General features: G+C 35.6%; 1 protein-coding gene and 1 long non-coding RNA gene across 3 annotated transcripts in view; one reads left to right on the top strand and one right to left on the bottom strand.

Moving 5' to 3' along the window:
- LOC105196196 (DNA-directed RNA polymerase II subunit RPB2) overlaps positions 1-20,481 on the bottom strand; it is a 48,647-nt gene extending 28,166 nt beyond the window's left edge. For both annotated transcript variants that reach the window (XR_005574550.1, XM_039448255.1), the window contains exons 1-2: positions 20,277-20,481; positions 496-2,431 (exon numbers count right to left, since the gene is read on the bottom strand). Coding sequence is in view for 1 of the 2 variants with exons in the window: in XM_039448255.1 (XP_039304189.1) it covers positions 496-2,431; positions 20,277-20,304 (1,964 nt within the window). In the remaining variant the exon portion in view is untranslated. The remainder of the gene's footprint in view (positions 1-495; positions 2,432-20,276) is intronic.
- LOC120357556 lies at positions 12,218-16,343 on the top strand. Its single transcript, XR_005574558.1, has 2 exons — positions 12,218-14,594; positions 16,160-16,343. It is a non-coding gene; the product is annotated as an uncharacterized LOC120357556 (long non-coding RNA).
- Positions 20,482-25,603: the final 5,122 nt, after the last annotated feature.

Genomic DNA, 25,603 nt, shown 5'->3' with positions numbered 1-25,603 from the left:
AGCGAACGGAATTGCAGACAACAACCCGATCATCTAAGTACGATCTCTCTCAATAAGATATATCAGGGATAAATAATTCTGAAAATAATTCTAAAAATTTTCTCGTTTAAAAAAATGAGAAACAAGGGCTCTAAAATAAAAGTCTGGATTCCAATCTGAATTGTAATTTTTGATATATAATCGTTTTGTATGTCATCCGATTGGAACAGTGAGAAAAACCGATAATAAAAAGGTCGAAACGTATGTTTGTATAATATAATTTTATCAATACGAATGTGAATAGTTCTTAATTGTTTTTACACATTTGACACCAATAATCGTCACGACTCTTTAGCCCATATAACTTATTATTTAAATATTTCAAACCGAGCCTTAAGTATATTATTGTTAATAATCTTTTTAGTAAAATGCAAATGAAATTTTGTTGCGAATTCATTGAAATTTCATCAAATTTAATAAGTTTATCAAATTTTATTAAAATTTTTGAACGCTCACCCGTCGTTATTGTAATCTCTTTCCTTCAACATGTTGATATGTCTTTTCTTCAATAATAAATTTTGACCCTCAACTATTAGCAAGGGTCTGCTAATTCTGCCGGCATCTGTGTATATCCTTATCTCACGGTCTCTAATATCGCGAACCATTGACACCTCTGATACAATGATATCCATCTGCCTCCTTAACTTACGTAGAGTGGCCATCAATTGATCTGGATCCCGGTGGATGCCAACCCAGCAGCCATTCACGAATATTTTCGTTGCGTCAGCGATCGCACTTGGAGCTATTTCCTCAAGATTTTCCATGGACCATTCCTCCAAGAACTCCAAGATGGGAGAGGGCTGCGAGCCAACGCTTATGTACGCCATTAGAGCAAGATTTTTCACCAGTCCAACAGCGGCGCCTTCCGGAGTTTCCGCAGGGCAAAGCATACCCCACAATGTGTTGTGGAGTTGACGCGGTTTGGCGAGTTTACCATCCCTTCCAATGGGAGAGTTCACTCGTCTCAGATGCGACAACGTCGATGCGAAGGTTAGTCTATTCAATACTTGAGATACACCCGCTCTCGCTTGGTGCGCCTTCTTTTGATCACCCCAGTTGCCCGTGGCGAGCGAATACCTCAGACCGTCCGTAATGATTTTCGTTTTAATCGCCAGTTCGAGATTGAAATCTTTCCCCCGATCTATAAACTTCTGTGCGTACAAACGCACCTCTTTCATCAAATTCTTAAACAAGCCTCGGAACAAAAACGCCAGCAGAGGTCCGGCTAAATCCAATCTCTTATTGCCGTAATGATCGCGATCGTCTAATTCCCTTCTTCCCAAAGACGCCGATAATAGTCGGTGAACCATGTAGCCGAGAAAATAAGCCTTTTTGGTCTCGCAGAAGTCGCTTATGCCAACGTGCGGCAGCATTTCCTTTTGTAAAATTTCTCGGGCGTATTTGATCCGCTTCTCCTTAGTCACGCCTGGCTTGGCGCCTCTAGAACCAATAAAATTCAAAGCGACATTCTGCTCCTGTATGACAAAAGCTTCGTCCAGGGATGGCTTCACCATCTCCATCATCTCGGGATCGTCAAAGTCATAGATAATGTGCTCGAGTATGTCGCGATCGGCCACAAATCCGAGTGCTCGAAAAACCACCATTATGGGAATCTCCTGCTTGATATAGGGAATAATGGCAATGATACGTTGACCTATGGCAGACTTCTTAATACTGGCGCCGCTTTTAGCCATCATGTTGATCCACAAAGTCGAGGTCGGGCGCGAACTGTGTTCCAAGCAGGACCGAATCTCTGCCTTGTAGGCATACTTACCATCTTTCATGCTAAATACGTAAACGGTGTTCGTCGCCATTTTCTCCTGTGCTATGAGAACTTTCTCCGAGCCATTAATAATAAAATATCCACCAGGATCCAACGGACATTCATTCAGCTCCGTTAAGTCGCGGTCAGATAAGCCGGCGAGCAAGCAATATTTAGATCTCAACATGATCGGTATCTTGCCAATAAATGTTTTTTGATGTTGCGTTTCAACAGGGTCCTCACCATCCTTTTCAATCGTCTTAGTGATATCTACATACAACGGCGCGGAATACGTTAAATTTCTCAATCTAGCTTCATTGGGCATCATGGGAGACGGTGCGCCATCTTTCTCCCAATGAGTCGGTTTCGATAGATAAATCTGTTCAAATTTCAACAAATGTTTCACGGGCTTCTCTATCTCGCCTGTGGTGTGCTGTGCCTCCGCCTGTAGCTCAATTTGAGGTGAATCCTCCACAATACGCTGAACGGACATCTCAATGAATTCATCAAAGCTATCCAGCTGCTGTCGTACAAGACCTTTCTCGTCAAAATATGCGTTGATAAGAATCCAGCAAGCCTCTTGCCAGAGTTTCGACGAAATTTCGTCCGCATCTTCCTCATCATATTGATCTAAAACAGATAAAAATAACTTTATAAGTTCTCTCTTTTTCGATTAAGCAATAAATTGTAAGAAAAAAAATATTTTAATTTCTTTCACTTCTGTTGAACTAGCAGGATCAAATAAACAATATTGAAAAGAATCTATTGAACTATTTAGTATTTATTTTGTATTAATTTATAATACAAAATACAGGGATCAATTCTGTAAACTTAACGATGTCGTTGTGGTGTTGTTACGCAGGTTTTTTTTTATCATATAATCGCTACATAACAATAACAACGTTAAGTTTACAGAATTAATCAAACAATTTTAAACCACATACCATTTAGAAAAAAAACTCATGATTCTGCTAATTTGAAAATAAAGCTAACAAAATTGGAATAAAAAAATATATAAGTAAATGAGCACTAATTTTACGTGAATTTGTACTACAAAACATAATTTCGTACCACATGCCATTTAAAAGAAACTCACAATTCTGCTAACTTGATATAAAGCTAGTAGGACCATAAGAAAAAATAAAAACAAAAGCAAATATAATTAATACTAGCTCTAGAAGAGAAGATAGCATGTGAGCCTTGAAGGTGTTATGGCCACTCGTGTTATTTCCACTCGTTATTAAACGAATTCTAGTAATCATTTATCATTTGTTTAGTATTTATAATAACATTTAATTACACATTTAATTATACATTTAATTACTTTCTCATTCTTTTTAAACTTGTATTATTACACAAATATACACTAAAGTATTTTTTTGTTAAATAACTTTTTATGCAACTGTATACACATTTTGAGTTATGCAAAATTAAACAATAACATGGGATCTTATTATATGGGCCTTTATGCGTACTGCATCTCAACAATTCTAATGCAGTGTCTTTTACAAAGTTTTAATAAATAGTTATTCGATAAATTGAATATAATTTTAGTGTTATTATAATTTATAGTTTACATTACATATACGTAGATTTTTAGTACTGCAGTCTATATGTGGAAGATTATATATATACTTGCCCATATTCTGCAATAATTTTTCTTTCTTTTGAATAGATTTATAATTTTATAACAAATCAGTTTTTTTAAATTAAAATCAATTTTCTACATTTATTCTTATAGTGGGGCATATTACCACTCCTGTTTTTCTTCGACCCATTATGCAGCATTGCTACATTATAATAACTGTTTTTATACAAGGTATCCACCTTGGTATCTCAAAATTTAAAAAATATAAAATAAAAACTATATTATTACTAAAAAGGATAAATATCTAAATATTTAAAAATATATTTTTATTTATTTCAAACTTATACAAGTCTTCAATAGTAAAAATGAAATTTTCAACAGTTGTAAAATTTGTTTGTAAAAACTTAAACATTGACATATATATTTTAAGTACTACAAAAAATATTTAAAACAAACCTTTCTCGAGGAATAATTTCAAAACTAGATATAAGCACAACTTGTTTAAAATGCAATAACAAACATAATTTAAGTATTCCAAGAAAAACTGAATGATATTTATAAATAACTGAATATTTTAAAAACACAAAGTTTAAATTTATGATTTTAAAGTTTCAATTTGTTCTTTAAGTGCATCTATCTCTTTTTGAGTATTTTCTAGAATTTTTAAACATTTGTTCTTCTACAATTCTTTTACTTCTGAACCTTTTTTCATTTTTGTAAATGCTTTTGTACTGCAACTGATGCTTGCTGTTGACGTCGCTCTTTTATGGCTGGTATTCATAGTCGATTATTATATTTAAGACTATCTCAAGTGCCACCTTAATGTCATCAAGAGAGTCGTATTAGCATCTTAAAACATTACTTAACACAATTTTGAAATAAAAATTAATTATGAATACCGACTTATGTAACAGGAACGAGCATTTCAAACAATAAGCAAAAGAGTTTTAGATAAAATATCAATATCACTTTCACGTAGAACGGCATCATATATTAGGTGTACAGACCGTAGCATTAATGCCTGGGTCACCGATTTTAGGGATCACGTTGTTTTCTTGGTTATTTTTACGTTCATGACCAAATGCCGCGTGTATGTTCTATGCGCGCATGAAGTAGGATAAAGAGACCAAACTTTATCCTACTTCAGATAATAGCAAAAGTGGACCCAAATTCCGTCGTAAAAATGAGTTCGGTATTTTGTCACTCGCGTCGCATGATCGTTAATACTACCACTTTTATTGGTTCTAAGCATGATGAATACTCCCACCACGGGTTCTAAGGACTGTTAACCAATAGAAACGGTAGTACTAATGATCATGCAACGCAAGTGACCAAACTCATTTTTACGACAAAATTCGGGTCCACTTTTGCTACCCAAAGTTCGGTCTCCTTATCCTACTTCATGTATGCAAAGCATTCGGTCATGAACGTAAAAATAACCAAGAAAAATATGTGGTCCCTAAAATCGGTGACCCAGGCATTAATACTACGGTCTGTACAATTTTGCTTCCGTTTTCCAATAGATGGCTTTAGCAGTATGTGGTGGTAGAAATAAACAGATGTAAATGTCATACAATAAAAATCTAAACAAGAGCGCCTTCCACACTCATAGCTGGATCTTGGTGCTTTTGTATTTACTCGTGTGATTTTATATACTTTCTCAGATTCAACACAAACTGCGCGCCGTTACTTTCGGTCATAACACAGCTATAATCAAACAAGAGTCAGTAATATCACATTTATTATTAAATTAAGATTAATTGAATAATACACGATGATCACTAGCATCAAATATTAACCCTCTCCCCCCCGAAAAAAACTGAAAGTATATAAAATCACACAAGTAAATACAAAAGCACCAAGATTCAGCTACGACCGTGGAAGGCGTTCTTGTTTAGATTTGTATGTACATGAACGGTCGAATATTTTTCTACTTTACAACATACAATAAGCTTGAGCATTTGTCAACATAACCTTATCAAAACATTAGTGGATTCGATTGGATTCGATTCCTCCACAAATCGATTTATGGAGGATTCCACGGTGGACAGTCAAACCGAGCGGACGTGTTACAATCGTTCTCTCTCTGAAATTGTGTATAGCGGTGCGGCGTGGTTGTGTGAAGGTGGCGAGAGGTTGGTGGCCAATAACAATAACGTAAAGTTGCTCCAAAGGGAGCAACGTAAGATGGCCGTCAGGGTCTCGCGGGCGTATCGCACCATCTCGTGGAAGGTGGTGAGCTTGCTGGCGGGCTCGCCTCCGTGAGTGTATGTGGCGTATTCTCTTGCCGACATCCACGAATGGAAAGAACTCGCCCGCGGGGGCGAGCCTGCCACCAAGGAGATGGTGGAGGTCAAACGTAATTTGGGAAGTTATCGAGCACTGGCAGGAGCGTCTGCCCCACGCCAGGGTTGATTCGAGGGTGATCAAGGCCATTGGCGCCGTTCTAAAAGAGTGGGTGGGCAGGGGGCACGGAGGCCTCTCATTCCACACAACGCAGGTGCTCTCCGGGCATGGTTGCTCCGGAGAGTACCTGCACAAGAAGGTTGGGCAAGAGGCCTCCACAAGGTGTCATCACTGCCCAGAGGTGAAGGACATGGCGGAGCATACATTGGAGATGTGCCCGGGCAGACAAGCGCCGTGCCCTCACCGACAAGATAGGGGCCAGCCTCGACCTCCCTTCGGTGATGGGGCGGATGCTTGCCAATGCCGAGAGATGAGCGGCGGTGGCCTTCTTTTGCGACGCCGTCATGTTGCGGAAGAAGGCCGCCGAGCAGACGCGGGAGGAAGCTCCCAACGCGCCCAGAAAGAAGGCGCAAAGGGAAAAGGCGTAGATGGTTCCTGCAACAACATCAGCAGGAACCCCCTCCTCCCCTTTAACAAAATAGCGCGGGGACTGGGTAGGGAGAGTCTGTCGCGCCCTCTCCCTTTCCACATCTAGAACTCGCCGGCGTCCCGGCGGCGATAAATGTCATCGCCGGGGAAGTTTCGTTGACGCGGCTTACGTTCCCCCTCTTTTAAAAAGGGAGAGAGCCGGGAAGGAACAGTAAGGAGGGGAAACCCTCATAGTGCCAACTAGATCGGACAGGGGGCCCTACCCTCTCTACTGTTGAGGAGGTACGCCTTGGGCGGAATCAGTGGCGGGGTAGTTGCCCGGCTGACCCGTCCAGGGCTTGGAATGTAGAAGTGCGAACCTAGGGCTAGGGCCCGTCGCACCCCCGAGGCATCCCGGTTCAGGCGACCGGGGCTCAACTTCAGTCGAGTCTCGGTTGCTAACTCCGGAGGAGAGTCTCTGTTCGCGGGCAAAGATTCGTTTGGATTAGGACAGATCACGGTGCATGCTCAGCTCGATCCCGTAATCCGTCCCGAGCCCAGACGCCAAAAATAGTTGGGTTTTAGTGGGTATACCGGCCAATTACTAGGTCGGTGAGTTCCACATACCCCGCGTCCTGTCCCCACAGGCACGGGGACCCATAAAAGCGTTTCCCAACTAAAAAAAAAGGGGGGGAGGAATGGCAAGAAGTGAGTTAAGTTAAGCTGCCTAAAGAGTAATAATTAATAAAGCGCTAACGTTACACCATGGCAAATGTTCCCCCGGCCGGACGAAGGAGCAGATTTAACCCATATGCAAAAGGAGATTAAAATAGAAGCAGACAAAGAGAAAAGAAGAAAGAAGACGTTAGTGAAGGAACTGGATGTGAGCGAGGCAGAACAAGAGGAAGAGAATTCCGCAGTGGAGATAAAAGGGAGCAACGACGAAATGATAGATATTCGAGAGTGTGCTAAAATATTAAGCATAGAAACAGATTAAATTTTAAGATTGGAAAGCAGCGAGATGCAAGGTAGGACCGTTACGGTAACGAAAAATTCCAATGAGACAAGGAATATGGCGTGTAAAGAAGGGGAAAGACATATTGGTTCAAGTCGGGAAATAAATATGTTTACGAAAAGCGAAAGAACAGATATTAGAGCACATATACAGAATAGGTCGAAAAAAGCAAAAGATGATGAGACAACTAAACAGATGACACAACCCTGGTACGCAACCCGAATGGAAATACAAATGATGGTAATATCATGCAGGAGAAATATATAATAATAAAAGAGGAATTAAAATTAACGAAAAATGTACAGAAAAGTACTTATGATAACTTGATTAAAGCAATTAATCAAAGATTTGATAAATCTATTAAGGGGAAATGTAAAATTAAATGCAAGATATCGCAGGATTATTGTGCTTCCAACAAAAGTAAAAACGGTATTAAGATATCACTATGGCAAGAATCTAGTCCGTCCAATTAGCATAGACATGTTAAAATACAACATTGCAATATTAACTTTTAAAAACGTAGTAGAAACAAATGATTGTCTAGATAACCTTGAGAAGCAATTTAATAAGTGGTTGCATGGCTTTATTGAATTTTCAGTTTCTTTTAGCAGGGGTGTAATCACTGATTGGCCATACAATATTCCAAAGTTATGGGAAAATATCTTAGAAAAAAAGAATATCTTCAAGGTTTAAAAAATGAAGAAGAGAATCTGGGATAAAAATATTAAAAAATTCCGACTACAATTTACAAATAACTTCATAATTATGATGAAAAGCAGCAAAATTAAAGATAGGATCAAAATTTTTGACAATTTGAATATTGGATTAAAAATTAGACCTATGTGGCACCGGTAATTCAATGTTTCAATTATTTCAAGTTTGGCCACGTTAAAGACCAATGTAAAAATGAGTCTAGGTGCATAATGTGCAGGAATTTTAAGCATGGTGAATGCACTAAACTGTTAGCGAAATGTAGAAATTGCGAAAGTGCACATCGCTCTACTAAGAAGAGCTGCCCCGTCGCTCTTAGAAACAAGGAAATAAAGACGATTATGGCATACAATAACATCGTTTTTCGAAGCAGAAAATTGTTAAAGGACCGTTTTCCAAATCAAGAAACAACAAGGTATGATAGATATACTAATCCTTCGGCGTGACCTAAGACTGCGAGTAAGAACAGAGAGAGAGAGAGAGAGAGAGAAAGAGAGAGAGAGAAAGAGACTGAAATAAAATCAACTGGCTTCTCACGCAAAGAACACAATTTTATTAAATCTAAGGAAAATAGAGAAATAATAAATTACAAAAAAAATTACAAAAACCTCAAGAGATATAGAAAGAGAGAAAGAAAGAGAAGAAAAGGAAAAAAGAAGACATGAGAGAAAAGAAAAAGAAGTGGTAAGACAAAAACAAAAGAGAAAGGAAAGAGAAGCAGGGAAAAGAACGAGACAAGAATACATAAATCATTATAGACAATATTCAACAATAAAGGTATGGAGAAGGAGAAAAGAGGGGTGGCTCTTTGTCAAGCAAGAAATATAGAGACAAGTACGAACTGTGTTAGTAATATAAAAGCTGAAGAAGTAGCGAAAAATTAGACACCGAGTTTTGACTGGTCATTACAAATAGTAAGAGATATATGCAGAGCATCTCGTGAATTCCGTAAAGATTTTTTGGAATTGCTAAAAAAACACAGCTCTAACCTTCCATCTGAAGGTGTGGAACGTGAAGAGGAACATAGACAACTGGGGAAGACATTTACAAAACATGGATAAAGACAAGAGGTTTTGGGGAAGACACCAAAAAGAATTTAATAGAATTAAGAAAGTATGGATGCTGAAAGAGAATATAAGGTGATAGAGAACAATTTAAGTTCAAATGATTAAAAATGGCGAATATTTTAATGTGAAACGCGGAGGGTATTAGTAGTAAAGCGGAGTTTACTAATAATGTGCTAAAGTATAATATAACGGTTATAACAGAAACAAAGTTGGGTCGTAAAAAACGGAAATCAAACAACGCAAGGTCCGGTGGATGCATCAAAACTTCCCAACCAAGCTCCCTCAATTTTTGGCGCATCATCAAAGATGTGTGTGATCTGGCGTTGTCATGATAAAAGACAACACCTTTTCCGTTAATCAAATCTGGTCATTTTTCCTTAATCGCTTCCTGTAATCTATCCAGTTGTGAAGCTCTAAATAGCCATCATTAGGCTATGTGGTAACACCTCATAATAGGCGACTCCCTTCCAATACCACCATACACACAACATCACCTTGTCGTCAAATCAGGCTTTGAAGTCGTTTGTGGTCGTTCGCCGCGCTTACCCCATGATCTTTTACAAACAATATTCTTGTATTTTACCCATTTTTTATCGCCCGTGATAATTTGTTTCAGAAATGGGTCAATTTCGTTGCATTTTAGTAGTGTTTTGCTGATGGAAATTCGGTCAACCAAATTTCTTTGCGTTAATTCATGTGGCACCTAATCAAGTTTCTTTACGTAGCCAGTCTTTTTCAAATGATTCCAAACATAGTTGATTCTTAGTGCATTGGCTATGTCCTGATAGCCGATCTTGCTCAACCAATTGCAAAATTTCATCGACTTTTTTAGTGACTGGCCAACCAGAGCAAGGTCGATCTTTGACATCAAAATTTCCAAAACAAAATCGAACAAACCACTCCTGCGTACAGCATCAGCGCCGTAAACTTTACAAATTTTTCTGTATGTTTTTGCTGCGTTTTTGCCTTTTTTGTAGTAAAAAAGCATCACATAACGTATTTCTTCAAAAATTTCACTCATTTTCAAACCAATATAACTTTTGACACAATTGATGAATTACCAAACTTCGTTTACATAAAATATAACCTAAAATGTCATCTTTCAGACGCGCGTTTGTTTAATACAATCAAATTAGTGTTGCCCGATATATAACCATCAACATTATCTAGTGACAAAAAACCGCGGATACTTTTTAAATGAGCCAATACTTAGTTGTTTTTAAATATCAAAAGTCCTATTTGTATATGTTTTAAATTTACGCTGGCTAAAAAATGCGTTACAATTCTGTATCTTTTTTCAATTTTATATCGTTGACCTTTGGTATCATCGCTGTTAATTCTATAAAGCTTTGGATAAGACATCACAAGGTGTTAATCAAGAATAAATCTCGCATTATTTTTATAAGAGCGTGTATTAAAAATAATATAACTCCACTGCATTTACATTTTATTGCAAATCGTAAACTCAATTTCTTCCATTTTAGATCATTACACAAATAAAATTATCTTAACAATGTACCTCTAGAATTTTGAAAACGGAGTTAAATAAAACGTTCAGATCTGTCAACTATTCCCAACAGCAAATCTTCCGTCTCAGAAAAAAAATATTATCAATACACGTCCCTGTCAACATATGCCAGTCTTTTTTCCACAGATAGGAGGTCACTTTTCAATTCCATCTTAAGCGAGAACACAGAAAGTTAGATGAGAAGATAAATTAACTTATACATAAGAACGCTAAACGCCGGGTGGATGCTATTAAACCAATAAATTATTTTTATTCGTATAATGTTAGAGATAATTTCAATTTGGAACCGTACTTCTCATTACATCTTATCAACAATACCACGTTACATCCGCGGGAAACGAAAGTCATTATTGACCCTAAAGATTTTGTTAATAGAGTGAACATTTCTTCCCTCACTAGCGTCAGGGAGAAATGGTTCATTAATCTGTCAACTCAGATTTAAAAAAAAACACAAATTCTTTTGGAATTGGGAGACAATTTTTCTTTACCGACGACAGACAAAAAGAGCGTAATTTTTAAATACATCAAAAATATAGAAAATAACCTAAGCAAACTCAAAGTAGAACAACATTTAAACATCAGAAATTTATCTATCCCGATTATGAATAACATTTTCTCTTTACCACAACAAAGAAACGGAGTTGCCGACAGATTACGTTGCTTATTAAAACATACAAAAAAATTCACGCAAGATAACCCAGAAATAATTTTCACGAAAGCCGACAAGGGTAACATCATCGTAGCTCTTAATCGTGATATGTACAAACTTAAAATGTCACAAATGTTGGAAGATCGGGACACATATACAAATATTAAGACCCGACAAACACACTCTCGAATAAAGTACATGATTTGCTGATAAAATAGAAAAAATACAATTATACGAGGTGTGTTCAAAAAGTATCGCGAATTTTGTGTTTTTTCAAAAATTATTTATTTATTCATGAATATCTATTTTGTCCCCTTCAAAGTAATCCCCATGAGATATTATACACTTGTGCCAACGGTTTTTCCAATCTTCGAAGCACTTCAAAAAATCATTTTTTTTTATCTTGTTCAGCTCCTCCTTCGATGCCGTCTTTATCTCGTCAAGCGTAGCGTAACGTCGTCCTTTCATGGGCCTCTTCAGTTTAGGGAACAAGAAAAAGTCACAGGGGGCCAGATCTGGGGAATACGGTGGCTGCGGCATCATTAGTGTGTTGTTTTTGGCCAAAAAGTCGCGCACAAGCAACGATGTGTGAGCAGGGGCGTTTGGTACGAATTTCGCGGCGACCCGTCTCATGCCCAAATCATTGATAAAAATCGAATGGCACGAGCCAATCGATATGTTTAGGTCCTCAGCAACTTCTCTAACGGTGATTCGACGATTGGCCAATACCATTTTCTCCACTTCATTAATTTTTTCGTCTGTTGTTGAAGTGCTCGGGCGTCCGGCACGCTCTTCGTCGTTCACATCTTCTCGGCCTTCTGAGAACATTTTGTACCACCGATAAACGTTGCTTCGGTCCAAGGTAGCTTCTCCGTATGCCACAGTCAACATTCGGAATGCATCCGCGCACTTAATTTCGTTTTTCACACAAAATTTGATACAGGTTCTTTGATCCATTTTTTTGAATAGGTAAAAATCGAAGACGATCCAAAACACGTGCAAGCAAAGCAGCTGTCAACAATTAAGTGAACATTCAAAATGGCCGAGCTTGTCGGCATAAGTGAGAGACATGAGTACCAACATAACGCCACAAAAAGATCGAAATTCGAATATACGTAACCCGCGAAAATTCAAAATTCGCGATACTTTTTGAACACACCTCGTATCTCGGATACCACTTATAAAAAGGCCTATTGCAATGATGACAATCTCCGGAGAGCGTATGGCCTTCCCAAGGTCCACAAACCGGGTGTTCCATTTAGAATTATAATATCGTTTATTGATAGCCTCCTATATGGTTTAGCTAATTTACTTCAATCTCTCATCTCTAAGAACGTCTCTGATGCTCCTAACAAAATAGATAACAGCTTCCAGCTCATTTAAAAATTGAAGGGTAAACATTTAGACTCTAATTACAGTTTAATTTCATTGGATGTCATTTCCTTATTTACGAATATCCCTATAGAACTGGCAATGGAAAGTATCTCCAATAGGTAGAAGCACATTGAGGGTGCTTGCAATATTCCGAGGTTTGAATTCCTACAAGCTGTAAAGTTTGTTCTCGAGTCCATTTACTTCATCTTTGGAAACAAATTTTTCAAACAAAAATTTTACACCCCTATGGGATCACCGCTCTCGCCTCGTTGCAGATCTTGTTATGCAAGACCTGAAAGCTGAGGCTCTCGCACGAATAGGTGTTCAATTGCCTGTGTATTTTAGATACGATGATATTTTAATGGCAATCGCTAGTGATATGATTGACTTTACTTTGCAGACGTTCAATTCTTTGCATCCCAAATTGCAATTTACGGTGGAGAGAAAGGATAATAAAATCAACTTTTTAGACGTCACTCATCATTAAAGACAACAATGTATTAATGTTCGATTGGTATCATAAGCCAACCTATTTGGGCAGATATCTAAACTTTTTGTCGGCTCACTCCCTCTCACAAAAAAAGAGGAACTATTATTGGGATAATTGACAGAGCGTTTTTATTATCCGAAGCAGTTTTTCACAAAAAGAACATTAAGTTTATTATAGAGATCTTGTTAACTAATGACTATCCGATTGAATTTATTTTTGAGACAATTAACAATCGCCTCAAATCTTTAATTTTTAAAAGTACTCTCAAACAAACCGACAATAATGTGAACAACGATACATTAGATAAAAAAGCTCCGTGGTTTTTGTTACCTTATATGCCGACTATTTTGGATAAGTTTATGACAATCACCAACAATTTGGATGTTAAATTGGCTTTTTTCAGTCTAAATAAATTAAACAGGATTATTAAAGTGCAGAAGGATGTTCTCCCGAAGAATTCAATGAAAAATGTAGTCTACCAAATCTTATGTAAAGATTGTGATGCGTCATACGTTGGCCAAACCGGTAGGAAATTAAAAACAAGAGTCACCAAACATCGCAATCACTTTAATCGGAACACGACTAATCTTTCCGTAATTACCAAACACAGATTAAATTGTAATCATGATTTCGACTGGGAGAACATTAAAATTTTGGGCAGTGAACGCTTCTTAAACAGACAATTAATTTCAGAAATGCTAAATATTCAATTGCAAAAAATGGTCTCAATTTGCAGACAGAAACAGAATTCTCGCACAATACATACTTCTCACTTTAAAAAAAACTGTAAAATTATTTATGTAATTTAATCACTCCGTTCTGCTTATTTATTTGTTCTAGTCAGTTTTTTTTTCTTTTGTAGAAATAAAAAAATCTTTTTTTTATTTTATCTACAAGATTATTAATGTATGTCGCTAATCAATTTATTGTACAAATTAAGTGTTTTGTTAACCGACGTATCTTTACTGGCCTCTTTGTTTTATATTATATTTCCCCGCTCTTATTTATGTTTGTATTGATAATTGATCAGTTCAACCTTGCTAAAGGTCGAACGACGAAGCTCTTAGCGCAAAAGTCAGTATTCCCGTTGTGTTGAAACAAGATGCACGTCTCTCTGCGGAGTGAATAACTTGTGATAACGTGAACAAATATTATTTTGACAAGTGAATATTTCACATGACAAGCGTTATCCAAAACTTCACACGTCGTCATCAGTTCCTATTGGTGAGTCTCATCTTAATTTTATCCTTCAAATGCAATTGCTCGTAACAATATTTTAAAGATCTGTCATTTCCTTCGATTTTGATATGCTTTAAGATGCCACTGCGGATCTGACAAACCGATGGTGACTCAACCGCATTATACTTCATGGACTGATGTCGCCATATTTTTTTCTCCTGTTTACTTATACGCTGAGGAGAACTCCAAAGAGAGTCAAAACGTTCGTTGGCTGATATTATGAATAAACAGATTTAATTGTATCTGTAGTTTTTATTGCGCAATTACATCCGCGCTGACTCTTAATGGCCTTATTTTTACTTACAAGGGGAGAACCAGGTGAGTCACCCTGGGATTTTGATTCCAATTTTTTTAGTTATTCTGGAGACGAAAAAAAAGTTTACGTCTCCCGGCGTTTCATCGAATAGGTCTTAGTTTCAAAATAATAAATTTGTGAAAATTGGCCATACCGCGGCGCGCCATATGAGCCTTCCCGGTAACTGTTCTCGCAACCAGTGCAGTCGGCTCCGTGCGTTAGGTGCTTGCTTCATAATCGTAAGATCCGGGTTCGCTCCCGGATGTATGCAATATTTTTTTTTCTTTTGTTTTTTTTAAATAAATGTATTTATTTATCTTGATGATATTAATATAATATGCAAATTTCTAAAATAAAAAATTTAATTTAATATCATTTTCTACACTTCAATTTAAATTTAATTTGAAGGGAATTTGAATTCAAGTAATAATGTTTGAAATAATAAATAGGTAATAATAATAATAATATATAAGTTATGTAAAATGGATAACATATAAAGGCAACGTAGAAATCTGCGGCTGAGGCTTATCAAATGCTCTCAAATACTTATGACAAAACCGCTATTAGTGAAAAAACGTGTCGTGAATGGTTTCAACGCTTTAAGAACCCAATATTGACAGTTCAAAGGTCATGCTCTGTATTTGGTGGGACCAGCTCGATGTATTATGAGCTGCTAAAACCCTCTGAAACAACCACAGGCGATCTGTATCAAAAGCAACTAATGCGTTTAAACCGAGCATTGAAAGACAAACGGCCGCAATACAACGAGAGATACGATAAAGTGATTTTGCAGTATGACAATGCTCGACCCCAAGTAGCAAAGTTGGTCAAAATATACTTGGAAACGTTGAAATGGGAAGTCCTACCCTACCTGCCGTATTCTCCTGACATTGCTCCCTCTGATTATTGTTTTGATCAATGGCACACGGCCTGGCCGACCAGCACTTTCGTTCTTATAAAAAACTCAAAAATTGGGTCAATATGTGGATCGCCTAACAAGACACACTTTTTTTTGACGCGGGATTCGTACGCTGTCCGAAAGATAGGAGAAAATAGTGACCAGCGATGGACAATATTTTGAATCGTAAATGTATAACCAGTTTTTTTACAATAAAGCCTCAAATGTCGAAAAACAACGGCGGAAACAAAATTGTACATTTAATATTTGACGACGCGCAACTATGGATTCTTCCCGCATATTTTCGAAAAGTATTCAGCATTTACTGAAAAATTTGTTCTATATTTGCGTTACCATGAGAAAGGCAATAAATCATCCTTAATACATTTATGAAATCCTTGAAATCTCAACCTACAATGTCTCACTAAAAGTAATCTAATAATAAATATTTTTTATTACAATTGTAAGTTTTCATGGTATCCATAATGTACGATCGCAAGCTCTCAAAATTACAGTATCCGTTATTGATCCAGCTAGACGATTGTTTTCATTAATACTTAAATAAATTGTATAGACATTTCTTGGCTGATTATAAGTCTAAATGTGAAGTTATAAAACAAACTTCAAAACTTTATTAATCAAATATGTAAGGAGAAGCTTTAAGTAAAATAACATATTTAATTTTTGCAGTGTATGTACACGCGGTGAGATGAATTCAGACCGTCGCGCCGTACCAATTCAGACAATAACGCGTCACCTTTACCGCAGCGCGCGGTTGCCTACGAGCTAGGCGCGATGGTGCGGCGTCACCGCACATTGGCTTAGACGTTTTATTTTATAAATTATTAATTATAGCAAATATCGCAAAATGGTATAAGACTTTTTTTGTCCCTTTTCATCTCCTTTATATTCTCAAAATGGTAGGTTCCCTAGTTCCCGGACATCCTATATATATATATATATATATATATATATATATATATATATATATATATATGCTTCTAAAAGCATTAATATTACTATTTTAACTTCATAACTGTGTTTCAAGTCCGACAAATATGCGGCGCGATAATTTGGAAATTGTAAAACTTTTTCAATTATTATTCAGCACCAAGAACCACTGTGACTGACACTTCTATTCTTATGTTTTAATTTCGTCAGTCCGATGTAACTTATTATTATTTAATTGAAAAAGTATTATATCAATTTTATTGATTTATTGATTTTATCGTATATTCAAATATTAACTCGTCAATCATTTTAAATTGTTTTACATATTGTACATGTCACAAAAAAACTGAAATTGTTACGTACAGGAGACGATCAAGATAATGCTATAAATGTTTTAAAGGATATTTTGATTGGTCACTTTTGTAAAATTCTTTGTTCTTGGTTAATCAAAAACATCGAAGCATTTATAGTGTCTCATTGATTGCAGCCTTAACTAACACCAAATCTGACTGAATACTGTCATGTTCGCTGTAAATGAGAAAAAGAATAAATGACTTCAAAACAGAAACACAAGTCCGAACGTTCGCATTCGCTGTTCGTTCGTATGTGCATACATACTTAGCTTTCTAAACAATTCTTTCTCAATTTTTTCCACATTAGTATTTAATATCAAAATTATAAGGAAAAAATGCTTAAATATCAAATTATGATTTTTATTGCTTAAATTTTATTTATTATTTATTATTTTAAGAAATAACAATGCTTCTTTATTAAATATTTTTATTTAACATGTATCATTATATATGTTACTGTAAAAGCCCGAACTATGGTAAATCCTAAGATTTTCCAGTAAAACCTAAGATTTACCAACTCTTAATGGTAAAAGTCCGAACAGTTCTGTGATCATTGTTCATTTCGAACTTTTACCACCATTCACTTGGTAAATCTTAGGATTTACCGATATGAGTTGGTAAATGTAAGGATTTATAAAAACGGGACGATTTTTTCGGATTTTATTATTAGAATTTAGTACATGCTAGGTTTTACCAGTGATGGCTGGTAAATGTTGGTTTTGGGAATAAAACAATGAGTACTTCTTAATCATTTATTTCAATTAACTATCAGTCAAAAAACCTTACATATTTTTATCATTTTTATCATATGAGAGTAATTATTAATCATTTATATTACTAATCAGTCAAATCCTTACCTATTTTAAATTATCTTCATTTCGTATTTTTATTTATTAATTTTTAGTAACTAGTCATTTTAAAACATCTTTAAAATACTTCTAGAATAGTAAAAAATAACACAAATAAAATTATCTTCTTACAAACATAACGCTTGCAGATTGCCCACAAGTACGAGACGATGCGCCGAACACGTTATGACATGTCTTTTTCAACATTAACGGTGGCTTCGAGATAAATCCTAAGATTTACCAAGTGAATGGTGGTAAAAGTTCGAAATCAACGATGATCATAAAACTGTTCGAACTTTTACCATTAAGAGTTGGTAAATCTTAGGTTTTACTGGAAAATCTTAGGATTTACCGTAGTTCGGGCTTTTACAGTAACATATACATGAATAAAAAATTATATAACTCTCTTTCATTTTTTTAAGCTAATTTCCTTAAAGAAAGGAGAATGTTAAAAAAATGTCAATTTTAGCCCTCAAGGTTCCTAAACAGACCTTGAAAAATCATTGCTTAAGTCCTCAAATAACAAGAAAAAAAAATTATTTGTCTGAGAAATAGTAGAAATTGCAAGAATAGCTTAAATACAGTAAAAAATGACATTAACCACATGTACAATTAATAATTGAAAAACTATGATTTTAGCTAAAATTATGAATACTTACTGCATATAAAGATTGTAAACTACTTTGGCACTATTCAGGATGCACCCATAGACATTTATATATTTACTAGACTGTTGACTCCCTTATTTACCGAGCCTAAAAGATGGCAACAAAATCTATAGGCTTGTTTTCTATTCCTGCACTAGACTGCACTGAAACGTTCCTTCTTGCTTCTAACTTTCAAACATATACCTATTTCATTTTAAGTTTACACTAATTCAGGGAATTCAAGAACAGAAAACAAATGGTATGTATTACATAGCCTGACGTAAGTGGTAAAAAACAAAATAAAAATGTTTGTGTGTGTGTGTGTGTGTGTGTGTGTGTGTGTGTGTGTGTGTGTGTATTTCTGTTTTGTTTTTCTAATACTTATACATTCTTTATATCAATCATATATAGATGGATATGTATGCGTACCGCTTGCTTCGTACGCATACGTCATGAGTTTTGTACATACTTTTCGTAGCCATGTATTTCAGGCAAGTCAACAGTCTAGTAAATATATAAATGTCTATGGATGCACCACATAAAGGTATTCACCTACATCCCTTAGCAGAGATCTGGACATGACAATTCATCACTTCTGTGACACTTTGTGACTTAAAACTTTCTCTGCTGTGTGTATGCATATGTGTGTGTGAATGTATAACATAAAAATAAGAATTCACACCTTATTTGCACTTTCAGAATCTGATGATAATATTGTTGTTTTCCAACAAAGTACACAGATGACACAGTGTAACACTGTATTCAACATAATATTGTTTATTCTAACTGTATTACATTACTTAACACTGTAAAAAGCTGAGTACAAGTGTGTAAAATACATCAGTGTCAGCAACTTTCTAAAATATTTTAGATGTCTAAAGTGCATTAATCGTGTTCATTTATAACATGAACATAATTCAAATTGTATAGAAAAAAATTATTATTCAGTCATTAATATTATCAGAAATTAAATTGTAGAGCTCTAATTGTGTTCAAACAAGAACCTTGCACAGCGCAGTATAGCATCAGTGTGTTGTAGTTGGAAAACAGCCAATAATTCTTCATTATAGTAATCATCGTAATCATTTTGTATATTTATTCATTGATAAAACAAAAGATGCAAGTGAGTTTATTATTGGGTATACTTGTGGATGCAAGATGGATCAGCATGTTATTAGATGTCGTTCTCAACATTTGTGTGATTTTTTGGTAAAGCTCAATTTCAAAAAAACATTTCAATGCTTGCTCAATTATTTGATAATTACTTTAATAAAGAATCATCAGATTCTGAACGTGTAAACAAGATATTAACTCGCTTATTTTTCTATTATACATTTGCACACATACACACGCACGCGCGCGCACATATACACACACAACACACATGGCAGAGTCACAGAATAACACAGGAGTGACGAACTGTAAAGTTCTAGGAGGCTAGATGGGCTATACCTTCACATGTAGTTAATGCCATTTTTTACTATATTTAAGCTATTCTTGTAATGTTCTCATCATTTCGCTGACAAATAACTTTTTTTTATTTAGATTCAAATAATTTTTCAAGGTCTATTTAGAAGTGCCTTGGGAGCCAAAATTGACACTTTTTTAACACCCTCCTTTTCCTTTAACATAATATAATAGTCAACTACAAAACTTAAAATTGTATTATTTCGTTTATTGTCAATTTTCTACAAATAATAATTTACGTAAAGTATATTTTAAATTAATTGTTTAATTACAATAATTAAAAAATTAAGGGAGCTATCCAGCAAAGAATAAATCAATACAGAAGTCATTCTTATCTTTGTCTTTCATTAGATATCAAAGAATGATCTCTGCACTGATTTGTCTCTTATTGGAAAGCTCCCTAAATTAGAAATTATTAGAGATCAGTTTTGAAGTTAGCAATTCATAAATTTAAACAGCCGATTTTTAGGTTAATCGGAATTCGTGAGACCGGCCCATACAGGCAAAAATTATATTGATTATATTGTTTTGGATCACTTACCGTCCTCGATACCGAATATATTACTCATTTTCGCTTTTTATCATAGGCGATATCTCCTTACAACATTCAATCCAACACGGAAATTATTGCAACTTGGAACGCTTGCAACCACTATCACTGAACTACCGAACAGATGTAGCCGATGGCCGATGTAAATAGCGTCATTGGCCGTTGGTGGCAATAGCGGCACCACGCAGCACGTATGTATGCCTTAGTTTACACCGAGCACTTAGGGCCACTTTCACCAACGCCGATTAACTTAATCACTGATTAATCTATCGGAATGGACCAATCGCATTTCTCGTTTTTATTTAACGACAAATACGATTGGTCAATTCCGATAGACTAATCAGCGATTAAGTTAATCGGCGTTGGTGAAAGTAGCCCTTAATACGCGTACTAACTAGTAATTTTCTAATAAATTATCTTAATTTTGGCAATAAATTTAAAAAATAGTATATTAAGTTAGTATAATATGAATCGAGATAATTAAATATATGTATTATATATACACGCATTGTCGAAAGTAAGATAAATTAATAGAAAGTTACGAGTTAGTACGCGTATCAAGTGCTCGGTGTAAATTAGGGCTGATACATATATATTTAATTATTTCGATTCATATTGTACCCGCTTAGTATATTATTCTATAAATATACTGCTGAAATTAAGATAATTTAATAGAAAATTACTAGTTAGTACATGTATCAAGTACTCAGTGTAAAGTAGGCCTATGACCTAGTTTACACCGAACACTTGACACGCATACTAACAAGTAACTTTCTATTAAATTGTTTTAATTTCGACAATACGTGTAAGGGCCACTTGCACCAACGACGATTAATAGCGTTTTCGATTGGGAAAAAGTTAGTGCGCACCAGTGCGCACTCAGTTCACGCCAACACTGGACAAGTTCCATGAGTTGCACTGAATAGTGCAAATGCAAAAGAACACGCCCAAATTTTCAGTGCAAGTGTCACTTGAGTTATAGCGTTTTTCATTGGGAAATCTAGTGCGCACTGAGTGTGCACTCACCGCTGGCAATTGGACGTTTCGGTTCGCGCGATGACGGTGCCAACGGAAACGCCCAATTACCTTCAGCAAGTGCACATTCAGTGCGCACTAGTTTTCCCAATGAAAAACGCTATTAATTATGATAGATTACGCAAAAAAGAAAAAAAGTAACCTCGAAAAAGTAATCTTGTGCTCAGTAAGTAATGATTTGTACTATATGTAATTAAATAATATATAATCATTAAAAAAATGCTTTTATCAAATGCTTTATTACATCAAGTAATTAATTATATTTTAAAAAAGGTATAAAATCGATGTACAGTTGCTTTCATTATAGTTGCGACACTTTTTTTTAGATGCATTTCTGAACGCGCAACTATAACGAGAGATGAGAACGACTGTAATTGCGGAGGTTAGCGCGAAATGTCAAACGTTGATATACAAGGTGTCACAAAGAAAATTTGGGCACCTTGGAGGAAATATAAGATAAGTATACTCGCAAATATTTTTCAAATAGAGTTTATAAAAAAATATTCGCACATTTTTCGTATAGGATCGGCTTTGGTCTAATTGAGCTTTATATATTCGTCATTACAGCAACGATGAGCTGAGATGCTTAGATGTAGTTAAATAAATTATAACTACAATAAATATAAAAAATTAAAATTTTAAATATTTGTTACAGTTATAATTATAATTTGCAGATTGAGTGTCAACCATAATTGGTCAATTTTATTTAACGACAAATGCGATTGGTCAATTAGGATAGAAAAATTTAAGTTAATCGGCGTTGATGCAAGTAGCCCTAAATGTATACGTGATATCTATATTTAATTAATTATCTTGATTAATATACTATTCATTAAATTTATTACCGAAATTAAGATAATTGAATAGAAAGTTACTAAATGTTACGCGTATCAAGTATTCGGTGTAAACAAAGCCTATGGCTTAGTTTACACTGAGCACTTGATACGCGTACTAACTCGTAACTTTCTATTAATTTATCTTACTTTCAACGATGCGTATATACATGATACATATATTTAATTATCTTGATTTATATTGTACCAACTTAATATACTATTTTTTTAATTTATTGCCGAAATTAAGATATTTTAATAGAAAGTTACGAGTTAGTACGCGTATCAAGTGCTCGGTGTAAACTAGGCCATATAAGCCTAGTTTACACAGAGCACTTGATACGCGTACTAAAGCCTGCCGCAGACGATACGTTTTTTCTTACTGGATTTCTAACTGGATTTTCTTACTTGCTACCGTACGGGCAATGGTACTGGCAGTGCTACTGGCCGTGACTTCACACGGTGCGAGTTTTTGTACGGGCTGAGCAACTGAAATTTGTTTCATAGAAGCGGCACGCTTAAATATGAATGAGATAGATGAGAAGGATGAAATTATTGCAACAATTGTACATTGTCGTAAAATTGCTATTGCATTATTTTTTATTATTGAAAAATTGCAACAACGAAATAAATATCGCCGACGTTTATGGAGTTGACAGTAAATACATTCTTTAATGCCTCACTTTTAATGTGTTTATTATGGTAATTTGGTGTATTTATCGCATATAAACATGGTTCCTATTAGTAGGCCTCTATTAAACATAAAGTACTTTCTTTGGACTATTTTGAAGTATTTTCATTTCTGCACGACATCATGTTTGCGAAGTGAATTCACGTTTGAACTTTGACAACACTTCGACAGTATAACCTGGTATAACCCAATATAACCTATAAGACTGCGTCCTGATTGGCTTTCACAATAAAGCAGTACAGAATCACGTAAAAAAAATAGGACATGATCTATTACGAAAATCCAGTACGCGAGCCAGTAGCGTAGCCCGTAAGCTACCCATTTCCAGTACGGGAGCACGTAAGACTGCCAGTATAGGAGCACGTAAGCAATCCCGTAAGAAAAAACGTATCGTCTGCGGCAGGCTTAACTCGTAATACTCAATAGGCTTGTTTTCTATTCCTGCACTAGACTGCACTGGAACGTTCCGTCTTGCTTTCGCTAACTTTGAAACATCTATCTATTTCATTTTAAGTGTACACTTATTTAGAGAGTTCAGGAACAGAAAACAAACGGAATGCACACAGCACGCATCAACGCGTTACGTGTGGCGAAGTAGCCAATCATTTTTTCTCTTTTATGGAAAGAAATAAGAATGCAAAAGAATGATTGGCTATCCGCCACGCGTAACGCGTTGACGCGGCTTGTGTGCATTGAGCCTAACTTTCTATTAATTTATCTTACTGTCGTGTATACATAATACATATATTTAATTATCTTGATTCATATTATACGAACTTAATATACTATTTTTTAAATTTATTGCCGAAATCAAGACAATTTAATAGAAAATTACTAGTTAGTACGCGTATCAAGTGCTCTCTGTAAACAAGGTCTATGTATGGCCTAGTTTACACCGAGCACTTGATACGCGTACTAACTCGTAACTTTTTATTAAATTATCTTACTTTCGACAATGCGTGTATACATGATACATATATTTAATTATCTCGATTCATATTGTACCAGCTTAATATAGTATTCTTTAAATTTATTGCCGAAATTACGATAATTTAATAAAAAATTACTAGTTAGTTTGTGTATCAAGTACTCGGTGTAAACTAAGTCTATCCGTTTGTTTTCTGTTCCTGAACTCCCTGAATTAGTGTGCACTTAAAATGAAATAGATATATGAAAGTTAGTGAAAGCAAGAAGGAACGTTCCAGTGTAGTTTAGTGCAGGGGGCCTATTCTCGAAAAATATCGCATACGAAAATACTAGGGAACTCTATAATATTTGGCTGTGTTCCGATATTAACTGCCAGTACTGAAAATGTATAGTATATGTGACGTGAACTATAAATTTTCAGTACTGCCAGTAAAAACGGAACACAGCCTTTGTAACGTATACTATAGCATTTCCGTATATTTTCGTATGCGATATTTTTCGAGAATAGGCCCCCAGGAATAGAAAACAAGCCTTATGTCTTACAGCGAATTCGATTGGATGCACTGAGTGCGCCCTCTTCTAGTGTGTTGTATTCGATTGGCGTGCACTTCACTGGTTCAGAAACTATGGTGTGTTCAATTGATAATGCACTGAAAAAGTGCTAGTAAAAACGTGTTCGATTGAATTCATGGTGGAAGCATGATGTAAGAAGAAAGGTGAAACAAGTAACCAGATGCGCAGTAGACCATACTCTAAACCAATCAGAAGTGGGTCCAAATTTTAAGATTCAATATGGCTACGGCTCCGGTACTGAGACGTATTTATACTTGTATTTATACGTGAATTGGAAATAATCGGTGAATCGGAGAAATTCAAAGCTACTAAAAAAGGAAGAACGTGAAGATAAAGTTGAGACTTTGTACATTAATGAAAATTGTGATAATTGTTATTTCAAATTTTTTAAACTTGGATTAGAAGAAATTTGGAAAATTATAAGAATGAGCTTATGTCTATGGCTAAATTGTTGTATTTCATGTTTATAACAACAGTGTTTATTGAAACAGTAATTTGTGTTAAAGATAACAAATTTCAAGTATTTTTACATTTTTATATTTATTTTTTTTAACAACTACAATTATTATTTTTTTTAACAACTAACATCTACAATTTAAGTACGTGTGACTACATATAATTGTTTCGTATTCAAATTGCGCGGATATATTTGGACCCAAATTTCATTGGCTCACCACATCGAGCCACGCCTCTTACCGCGCATCGAGCCGCCGACGATGCGCGTTGTTTCACCTTGTTTCTTACATCATGGGTGGAAGTAGACATGGGATGCTTTCCAACAAGAGTGCCACAGTGTGACACAGTGTCACACAGGCTGTGTTCCGATATAACTGCCAGTACTGGCAGTGGTGAAAAATCCGTTCCGTTATTGGCACGCAGCGCACTGCGACAGCATCTAGTAACATCAATGACGTCATGAATGGTAGCCATATTGCCACTGTGACTACTGCAGCTTCCAAGGTGAGGTAGCTACAGTGCAATATGGCTACTATGCTGTTCCGAAATATGATGCTATAGCAGTGCTGGCAGTAATGCAGTAATATTGGAACAGTTGTGACAGTGTACTGTTATGACGTCACATTTACTGCACTGCCAGTAAAAACGGAACACAGCCACAGAGAGACACAGTGTAACACAGTTGTGTAGTCTAAATGGAACAGATAAGTTACCAAACACGGTCACTAGAGTGCGTAAATGACTGATTTAGTAAAAAAACACAGATTCGAATTGAATCAGAAATTTATCCGTAGAAAATCCAG

The sequence above is a fragment of the Solenopsis invicta genome, chromosome 4 (assembly GCF_016802725.1).
Source record: "Solenopsis invicta isolate M01_SB chromosome 4, UNIL_Sinv_3.0, whole genome shotgun sequence".
In the NCBI taxonomy this organism is placed as follows: Eukaryota; Metazoa; Arthropoda; class Insecta; order Hymenoptera; family Formicidae; genus Solenopsis; species Solenopsis invicta.
The sequence above is the reverse complement of the archived record's forward strand: the minus strand, read 5'-3'. Positions and strand labels throughout refer to the sequence as shown.